The sequence below is a fragment of the Atta colombica genome, unplaced genomic scaffold (genome assembly GCF_001594045.1).
Source record: "Atta colombica isolate Treedump-2 unplaced genomic scaffold, Acol1.0 scaffold107, whole genome shotgun sequence".
Lineage (NCBI taxonomy): Eukaryota > Metazoa > Arthropoda > Insecta > Hymenoptera > Formicidae > Atta > Atta colombica.
In genome coordinates this window covers 974,192-985,250 of record NW_017259192.1, presented here as the reverse complement: position 1 = coordinate 985,250, position 11,059 = coordinate 974,192, and the positions used below count along the sequence as shown (strand labels likewise).

General features: G+C 28.5%; 1 protein-coding gene across 4 annotated transcripts in view; it reads right to left on the bottom strand.

The window, feature by feature from the left end:
* Positions 1-5,453, bottom strand: part of LOC108693108 (mucin-12) — a 29,423-nt gene extending 23,970 nt beyond the window's left edge. For all 4 annotated transcript variants that reach the window (XR_001932012.1, XM_018201815.1, XM_018201829.1 and 1 more), the window contains exon 1: positions 4,874-5,453. Coding sequence is in view for 3 of the 4 variants with exons in the window: in XM_018201815.1 (XP_018057304.1) it covers positions 4,874-4,996 (123 nt within the window). In the remaining variant the exon portion in view is untranslated. The remainder of the gene's footprint in view (positions 1-4,873) is intronic.
* Between the last annotated feature and the right edge of the window lie 5,606 nt (positions 5,454-11,059).

Here is an 11,059-nt window from a genome sequence, read left to right as displayed (position 1 = left end):
TAATTAGATCTATAATCTTTTAATTATTGGAAATTTCTAGCAATTTGAATGTAATTTTAGTTTCTTAAAAATTAATAGCATTGAAAATTGTCCTCTGACGTAAGTCTGAAATATAACAAAAAAAAAACAATTGTCATAATAATCATATAAATAATTCTTATTCAATAGGAGTTTATAGTTTTTAAAAAAATGTACTTATTTAAAAAAATCGATTCATTTGTTATTTTTTCATAGCTAGGAAGTTGAATATTACAATATATTATAAAATAATATGTACTTAGTATAAACATTGCAGCAAATTGTTATAAAAATGACTCATACACATTTTGTCACAAATTTCGTTGAATTAAACAAACATGTTACTGATTCTAATTTCCTTTTAATCTCTCTCTAGTTCCTATGATATATCTTTTAAAACTGTACTTTAAAGAATTAAAGTATGTTTTTAAGTAATAAATTTAAAAGTGATCCTTATTTAATGCTGGGCTTTAAACGAGACTTAAAACTCTTTCTATTTTCTTTCTTTGAAAGAAACCAAAAAAGAGGGAGAGATAGACAGAGTTTTAAACCTCGCAAATCGAAGTAACATTGGTGCAATCGAGTTTTAGATACTTCATCTTTTTATAGAAAGGTATATAAGATTATTTTATATATGAGTAATATATAATAAAATAAATTTATATTTTATCATCTGTTATTTATATAATAATAGATTATTTTATATTATTATATTTTTATTATTTTATATTATTTACATAATAATAGGTTATTTTAATATTTAAACTTCAACAATGATAGTGAAAACGAGTATAAACGTGTTGCAAAATATTACGCGAGAATAATCATTACGCTACTCATAAAATCCACCATATTGTTCTGAATATCAAATGTAAATATCTAATTAGTTATATCTTCTCTGATAAAGATGAATATTTTCTCATTATTCGCATATTAGAAAGTTCCTGCCTATACACAACATGTTTATGCATTGTACCCAGCATACATCGTTCAAGAAGCTTCCGGAAGAAGAGACGCTTGAACCGGAAGCCACTTCAATGGATGTCCCTCGTATTTCCTTTTACATGCGCACGAGATACTTTTCATACTGTGCATGGAAACTTGAATGTTTTCTCAGTGGCCTGAGTGAAAGGCCCGCAATCGAATACGTTCCACACCGTTTGAATCCATACGTATCTACTCCTGATGTATCCTCAATTAACAACAATTACTTTTCAAAAGTATGCTTTTCTCCATTTAGATTACATTATATAATAATATGAAGAGAGATTATTCACAAAACATTATTTATTTTTTATTAATATATAAAGCTATCGAATAATTACTCACATAAAAAAATTGTTTATTCTTTTTCAAAGAAAATAAATAACCTTTTTTATTTATAGAGAAAATAATTAAATTTTAAGATTAATCTAAGATCTTTCTTTCAAGAAAGATAACAAATTTATTTATAAATTTGATAGGACAATATTATTGTTTATAAGAATTGGCACTTCTTCAATATTACAGTGTTCGTTTTTAAGTTATTTTTCATTAGCATAAGACTTCATAAATTTTGACTTATAAATTCTCAATTCATACGGGGAATCGATTCCAGAGAGAAACTTAGCAATTAGAATATGTTGAGGATACGCGGAATGGATAACATGGTCCAGATATAAAACACGTAAAGCGAAAGAAGATATGAAAAAGAGAAAGAAGGTAGAGAGAGAGAGAGAGAGAGAGAGAGAGAGAGAGAGAGAGAGAGAAAGAAGGGGGGTCAAGAGTCACTCTGTTAGTGGGTGAGCACTCGTGCGGTTCTACTTTCGTGCAGCCTCTGTTGTTTTATGATCTTGCGCTTCAGAATTCTTTCATCGTAACTACTGAACGAATCGATCTAAGAGAAAGATAGAAGAATATTCAAATAGTGAATACGAACATACGCCATATCTTTCTCTTTCTGTGAAAGCATGCATTAAATAGAAGTAGGTTAAATAAAATATTACGATGATATACAGAAAATTTGATGACAATATTTCACAATCATTAGTTACTGAATTGCCAATTTTACAAAATAGCTACAATATTTATCATGCATTAATTAATTTCATATTTATCATGTGTTAATTAATTTGTTTTTTTCATATGTCATAATTGATATCATCATATCAATTTGAATGCTTTGTCCGTATTTTATAAGAATTATTATTTTTTGTATTTTTTATTCATTTATATATTTTTTTTCTCTCTCTCTCTCTCTTTTTCTCATATATAGGGCAACGAGAGCATGGGACGTGAGCCCGATGCTGGCTATCAATTATCTCAAATAGCGCGGGTTAAACCAACCTATTCTCTAACCTCCGTTCATTTCGCCTCTTTCCCATCCCATTCTAAACCATTATTCTCTCTCTCTCCCTCCCCCCCCTCTCTCTTTCTCTCTCTCTTTCTCTCTTTTTTCTTCGTAATTTTTTAAATATAGCAAATAAAATTTATTAAATATATACATCAAATTAAAAAAATTTCTTTTCTATTAAAAAATATTTCTTTTCTATTAAATGTCTTTTCTATTAAAAAAATTAGGACATTTAATGTATATTAATTTGAAAGAAAAAAAAAAAAATTGATTTTTGCGCTAATTTTGCTTTAAGATAGGAGAGAGCACATATATAATATCACATTATCATAAAAATTAAGGTAACAGTTTCATTTCCATAACGTAAATGCTTGAATAGTAATCTGTGATATTGTTGAATTATCATATCTATAAGTCGATGCTGTAAAATGTATTAATTAAACAGATAAATTATATCGCTTTCTAGGCCTTGCTCGCCTTCTGCGCCTTCTATTTCAATTAAAAACGTAGAGAAGAATGTTTGATAAATATATGAGCGTGAGATGCGAATATAATATAGATTCCATATTTATCTTTATGAGAAGACGAATGGAGAGCGTAATTAACGCAAAATGCGATTCTTTTTTTCTTCATTGCTCACGGTTACTATCTCACTAGTGAAATTTCATTGCGATCGTTGAAATAGATAGCCGGAGGATTCACGATGCAACGAGCGCACTGGCAACGGCCTGATTACGTCAGGCGCAGCAATTTCATCAAATCTGCATATTCGTCTGCACTCGAGTAATCTACATGCCCGAAGCGATACATTAAATCAAGTCTCTGGAGAAATTTCGAAACAAATCCAATCAAACATCAAAGGATTCATTGCGGAAATGGGAGTGAAATTGATAGTGAATCTTTAAAATTGTCTAAATACGAGGCTTCAATTTGAGTAAAAAACTTTTCCATTACTGTTAAATTCACGGTTCAATTGACTATTCAATCTTTTCTGCTCGAGTAAATGGATATGTTAATAACGAAGTTAAATATGTTTCTGATTAATTGATCATTCAATTATATTTCTAGAGATTAATTCATCTTGTTACTAAAAACTTAATAACTATTCATCTTTTATATTATTTTTTATTATACTTTTAATATTTCATTTAAATGTTTTATTGTTTATAATAATTCAATCTTTCCTAATCACGTAAATGGATGTGTAACACGATTAATAACAAATTTAAGTATGTTCTTGATGACATAACTGATTGTTTAAATAATCATATTTCTAAAAAATAATGCATCTTATTATTAAAAATGTAATATCTGTTTATCTTAATATTTTATATTATTCTTTTATTATGTTATTAATGTTATTTATATATCTTTTAATGTTTATAATAATGCAAAGATTCTTACGCACAACATTTAACAGGAAAATTGACTTTTTTAAGAATGCAACTCTGTGACTTTTCCACGGACAAAATTTTCATGGCAATAAAATGTAAGAATAATGAAGCAATTACTTTCGCCACAGAGTTTTCTGCGGTTTGTACAATTCATTTAGGTGTAAGTACTGTTTCAACGATAATTGCAGGCGCATTTAAATTTTTGTTCGCGCTTATAGGATTTTATCGCCATGGACTGCTGCGCTTATAAAATAGTAAGGAAACTGATCTTATCACCGAGCGATTTTTGAGCCGAGATACGCAAATTATGTACTACGAGATGCCAAGAATAATTTCCATTCGAGAATGTTATTCTTGTTGAGTTGTTTTGAAAGTAATTAAAATGCAAAGAATTCCGTAAATATTTTATTTTTTCCGTACACAGAAAAAGCGATTTTGCTGAAGTATTTAAAAATTTAGCTAGATATGTACAGAAAATAATTTTGTTGGACCATCAAAACAATTACGTAGAAATCTCGAGCATAATGAGCAATGTTCCAAAAAATTTTGACATTCTAATAATCAGTTTGAGCGTCTTACGTTATTTTAATAGTCCAATAAAATTATTTTCAGATCTGTTTCTAGCTAAATTTTTATATACTTTAGCAAAACCATTTTTTCCGTATAAACATTTTATTATTTTTGTTTCTAAAATTTAAAAAAAAAGTTTATGATATAGATTAATGGCACATCGATTGAAACAATAAGGTGGAACTGAATTAAGATTAAACGCATGAAAAATCGCATTTACAACACTGCTTTTAATCAAACATTAATCCATGACAAATTTTGCGTCGTTATACTTCCATTACGCAAATATTTTGCCGGACGATCGAAGAAAGTTTTTTGACGTGAGAGAAAGTTGGAGTTAATTAAGGAAAATGAAAGTAATTTTGACGAAAATTATCGCTCGATATTTTTACATATTTAAATAAAATGAGATTAGAGAACGAAGAAATTTTTAAATTCTTTTCAAAAACTTTAATCGGATCATTTGTGTATTTGGATCATGTGCGATAATATTAAATGTATTTTCATAATTTAATATGTTCGTGTGATAGTGAAATATACAAGATGAATTATTCCTCACCTGTTGAAGATGGGGCAAGTCAGCACCATTTAAAATTGCTGGATCGGCCTCAGCTGCCACAAGGATGTCTTCCCGCAGTAACAATGCGGTCCACAGAAAGCACAAGAAATATCTCTGCTTCATCACGGAAGGATGGACTTCGTTCGCGGCTCTAAATCGACGTCCACACTATGATGAAACACCTGTTGTATTCTTCTATCAAATTTCACCACCGGTACATTAGAAAATCTTCTTCTTGCCTATATTAATTTACAGTTACTCTCTTGGCAGCTTTCCTAGCCGACGATCCTTATAAATAAAGATGAACTCTGCCTTCCCCTTAAAAAAATCTCTCTCGTGAGATCAGACGCGAGGTATCCCTTATTGTATTGTTTTTAGCGTTTGTTCTTTGCTTTTTTGATCTTATCGGTGTTCTGACTTAATCACGCGGACAAGCGTTTCTCGTGTCCAGGGAATATCAGGCATTGAATTCACAGTGGCGTCTTCCTTTCTTCCTGTGTCGAGGAAGAGACAAGATCAGGAAGTGGCTGTGCCAGCTACCAGTTGCGGGACCTAACGAGTTCGCACGTCGACGGAGACAAGTTCGGGACTGTTGGAGATCGGAAAACGTCCGAGAGTTTTACTTCTCTGCGATGCGGGAAGAGTTCTCGTGGTCCGTCAAGTGGGAGACAACCACCAGGTAGGCTGGTGAACGTCAACAAAGAAGGAACCCACTTCTTCTCTTGGTATTTTCTTACGGGATAGGGTGAAAAACCGTATTGTTGGCAATGTCCATGTCACCGTTAAATAAAATTTATATAAATGCTTTTTAAAATATAAAAATGATATATTATATTATTTTATTAAATTTGAATGGAATTTTTTGCTTGTTTATCGATGTAATCAAAAATAAGAGTCATTAAAATATAAATGTCTTTTAGAATATAAAAGTTATATCTTATTTTATTAAATTTTGAAAGAATTTTTTATTTAATTATAAACTAATAACTACGAGAAAATATAAGCTCCAATTATAAATCAAAATTATTAGAAAATAATTTAAAATTAAATTTATTTTTCTAATCACGTTCATTTTTATTAACAGAATGAATAAAAAAACTAAATAATCAAAATTTAAATAGCAGCTAAACATTAAAACTCGTTTTTCTTCTAATATGTAATAAGTAAAAAATAAAATAATAAAAAAATTATCTTTTATGATATAATTATGAATACTAGTAATATATTCACTTTTTTGTGCTTTTCCTAGTAATATCAATAATATTACAGATATCAATCATTAAATGAACAGTGACATCTTAATGTCATGGCAATGAAATGTAATAGTATAGTTATGGAATTTTATCTTATAGCTTGTATTTTTTATTTTAAAAGGAAAGAATAAAAAAGAGATTTTTTTAACTTTTTTCGAGATACTTTTTTCTAATACTAATCAGTGAAGCAAATGACTTATTCCTAAATCTATTTGAACTCCATTTTTTAATTGACGTTCTCTGTTTTTAATTTTCCTAGAGTTTTTTCGAAAAACTCCTTCAATAATCAAAATTTTTTTTAGGACGTATAGTATATTGTCTAAATTTAGTATAAACTTTCAAAAGTTTTCTCTCTCTCTCTCTCTCTCTCTCTCTCTCTCTCTCTTTCTCTCATTCTCAATAAAGATTTGTAAAAAGCATTTATTTTAAGCGGAATCATTAAATCTTGATCGAGAAAATATAAAGAAATATAAAGAAATTATGTTTCTCCCCTTTAATTCTTCTTCCTTATCACGAATAAAAAATCGGAAAAGGAACGTTACGTGAGTGATTCTATTCATCTATTAACTATTACTTAACGATAATCGAGATCGAACGGACGCTTGAATGAACATCGATCCATTCCATTTCTGTTCAAGCATCGATGTTCCAAAGAACGAACAAATGCGCGACGTACCATTTTACTGTTACCTTTTTCATACGCCGCTTCCGATAACACGTCACTGTTTTCTTTGCAACTCAGCAACGCGCGTTTGCGGAAATGCTGCTCGTTAAGCCTTCGCACGCCCGTTTTCTTATATTATGCAATTTCTAATAAAATTATAATTATGTAAACCAACTTGCACATTGTATCTACGTTTTCTATTTTATGTGTTCTTGTTACCAATTTATATTTCGTTGCAAATTTTAAGATTTTTCTCGTAATACTTCACATGAATATGCTATCGTGATGAATCAATTAATGTGAGAGTAATATCAATGACTCTTATTGGATGTATGGAAGCCTTACGAAAGAGCCTCTATCATTACAAGCAAAGAAAAAAATAAATCTTAGGATCATAGTTGGGGCACGGAGGCGTGTGAAGCAACCGAATCGTGCTCGAGAGCAACGAGAAGAAATCAGTTCGTGCAACGACTGCGATGACTAATGATATATACACGTAATGCAATGACGTTATTAGAGAATCAAGACCATATAGTATGTATGATATTTGTTCAATCGATGTCGATATTTCGTGGTCCAGTACTTTCTGATCGAGTAGCATAAACTTTCGGGTTCGCCCCAGGCGACAAAAACTCGACCGTCCAGCGAATCTTCCTTTCTCCATTCTGGATTGTATGACTCACATGGCAAGACTCACATTTTTTATCAAGAACTTGTTTCAAAGAATTAAGAATTTACAATATGGACGTGTTGAAGTATCTAAAAATGTATAATGTAATTTGTGATATTATTATAGTTTTGTTAGGATTTTCAAGATTAAAAATTAAATTTGGCGCGCAGGATTGATTATCTATATAAGTTCACACCGAATTATTTATAAGTATTAAAGATCCTTTACCGTTAAGATTTTTAGTTTCTAATAGTTGCTAAAAATGTACGCTATGTACAAATCTAAAAATAATCTTATTAAAGCAAAATAATTATGTAGGATATCAAAATAATATGTAGATTATTAAAATAATTATATAGAATATCAAAATAATTATATAGGATATTCAAGCTGAAATTTTTTGCCTCATCATGCTTAAATTTCTTACATTACTTTAATGATGATTATTTTAATATTCAGCAAAATTATTTTTAGATCTATGTCTAGCTAAATTTTTAGATAATTTAAAAATTCTTGCCGTACATCTGTTATGTATACATCTTTTAAATTAATTAAAATTTTATATTATACATTCCTAAAAAATATTAAAACTAAGTTTGTTAATGAATGTAGCTAATTAACTTTAAAATTATAACTCGCAATTTTTAATTTTAAATTATAATTGACCCTGTATTTTAGCAAAAACATTGCAATTTCAATGTGAACTTAGAGTATTCATAGTTCGTTTTTATTTTAATATAAGATCGTCTTAAGTAATGTCTTACGCTAATACGACTGATTGATTCATGACATTTTTATATTTTTACCGAAATATTAAAAAATTTTAGTAGATATAAAACTAATTTTGTTAAACTGTTAAAATAATAGATCAAGACACTTAAAGAGGTTGCTAAAATATTAAAATTTTGTTTTGTAGCTTATGATCAGCTTGAGAGTATTATCCCATAACTATTTTAATGGATCAACAAAATTATTTTCAGATTTATATCTAAAGCTTTAAATACTTTAGCAAAACCATTCTTTCCATGTAGCATCATGAAAATAAAATATTCACACATACATATAGTTATCATGTATTTAGTAATATATAGTTCCTATATATAATAATATTACTAGATAAACATTTATTTCTTGCCTTACGATTTTGAAAGGGGATATATAGTTATTACATTTAGTATAAATAATTATTATATTTTATATATAAGAAAATACTTTATTATATATTATTATTTAATATTCATTCTTGAAAAATTAATATAATAGTATAATATGCTGTTTATATAATTATTACAAAGAACTATTTAGTGTAAAAGACTGACATATTAATATCTAGAGTCTTTTATAATTTGTATTCTAAGTATCGCGTGCTAAGTAATCGCGTGTAGTTTACAAACCGCATTATGAAATCTGGAAGTATAAATAATTAAACAGAAACAAGAATTTTCACAAGATTATTATCTGCGAGATCTCAGGCTCATCTATTATTTGACCTCATATTTTATCATATTACTTTGTAGACACCAGTGCATATGCATATAACGCAATGTGCATATATATATTTCCATATTATAATATAAAATCATGCATGCTGTTCTGTTTATTATTTGTTTTTTATGTTATCTCAAAGCTATTTTGCACTCTTCAATTGCAGAGTATCTTGTAATTATTGAATAATTTCAATTTTCTCGAGAAATAAGTTCTGTTCTCTGATGTATACATAGATATATATGCATGTGTGTGTAAACTTTCTTTCTTCTCACGGCTATTACTTTCTTCGAGGTATACAACATCCGTAAAATTAACTGCCCCTAAATCTCGCGGATAAAATGAAGATGACGAAATTTTCACAAATCGCTACACATTTTATAATATTAATGATAAAGAAGAATACATAGTAAAATATATTACGAGATCGAAGAAGAAAATTCTCCGTTATCCAAGTTACGTTCTTTAAAGAAGTAAATGAAGCAATTACGCAAACGCTCTGGAGTTGCCACATGATTTTTCGATTAGTGATGAATTTAATATTGCGAAATAATAGCGTTATAACGCTTTTCAATCGGAGGATGTCAATTAAGACATTAAGACGGCCGCATGTTACGTAAAACGACATAATCTTCATAAGTTTATCACGAGCAAGATCATCTGCCGTGTCGCCACATGAAAAGTTATGTGAATGTACAAGTATCATGTATGGGAAAAAGAATCTTTTCTCTTCGTATACACGTATGAATCCTCGTTAAAAAGCGTTTCACTCGAATGAAAGGGAGCGGAAGTGATCTTAATGAAACAAGAATTATGCGATTTCTTGTATAACAACCCAGCAAATGAGAATGGATTGAAATGGATTAAAATGAATTCAGATTTTCAGAAATGGATTCATGAATATTAAAATGAATCCTTTTCAATCCTGAATGCATTTTTATTTATTTATAGAAATTAGTTAGCATAAAGTAAATATCCATGCTTTTTCAATTCTGACTGCATGTTTTATTCATTTGAGAATTGCATAGAACTCTATGCCTTTCAATCTAAAAATAATATTAGCATTTTCTGTGCATCGTGAATACTACTCAATTCAGAATTGTAATAGGATGTATAGTTGTTTTTATTGAGTTAAATTTAAAAATAATATCAGCTATTTCTGTGCAATGTGAATACTGCTCAATTCAATATTATGAATATGAAATGCAGTTTTTCAATCTAATTGAATAAAAAAAATTTTTATTTAAAAATGGACTATAAATGCTATTTAAATTATTCAAAATTATAAGTAGGAAATTTTTCATTTTAGTCCAATTAAGTTCAAAAAAGTTGTAATGTAAAAATAATTGAACTATGTTTTATTTCTCTTTGATTAGAAGTAAAATGAATGATCAATGTGAACACTCTCAAACCAAATCGAACACAGCCGAATATTATGCTGATCACGGCGCGCGACGTCGGCTAGCGAGATTAGGTTATCCGATGTCTCATAATAAATATAAATTGTTTATATTTTATTATATCTGTTAAATAATGATATTTTTATTATATCTATATAATTTCGTGCACTGGTTTAACTGGTTGTAATTGAAGAATGAATAACACATTTATCAATTGAAGAAGTGTTGTAGTGGGTAACGTAGAAGATTCACATAATCCATGAGAGATCTCATTGAGGAGCGTTTTTTAATACCAATCTGAAATAGTTAATTTTAGGTATAATTATTATAAATGTCTTAGAAAATTTGTAACCCTTAAGTATGAATGTTTTTTTTGTGAAATTAAAGTGTTATTAAAGTGTTAGCTCGGATCCAATCCATTTCAATCCATTTTTTTATGAATTTAAAGTACACATTAAAAACATTTAATCCATTTTAATCCATTCTCATTTACTAGGAAGATCTCTTTCTAATTACAAAATTGTAAAAGGATATCATAGATAAAAATACAATAAAAATCATGTAATAACTGAAACAACTTCGCGAAATAAATGAATTTAACTGAAATTCGAATATATATATTTTGGAAGAATTATTGGAAGAAAAATATTCTATATTTTAATTAAATTATATAAATAATTAAAATGTAAATATTATTAAATAATATTATTATAT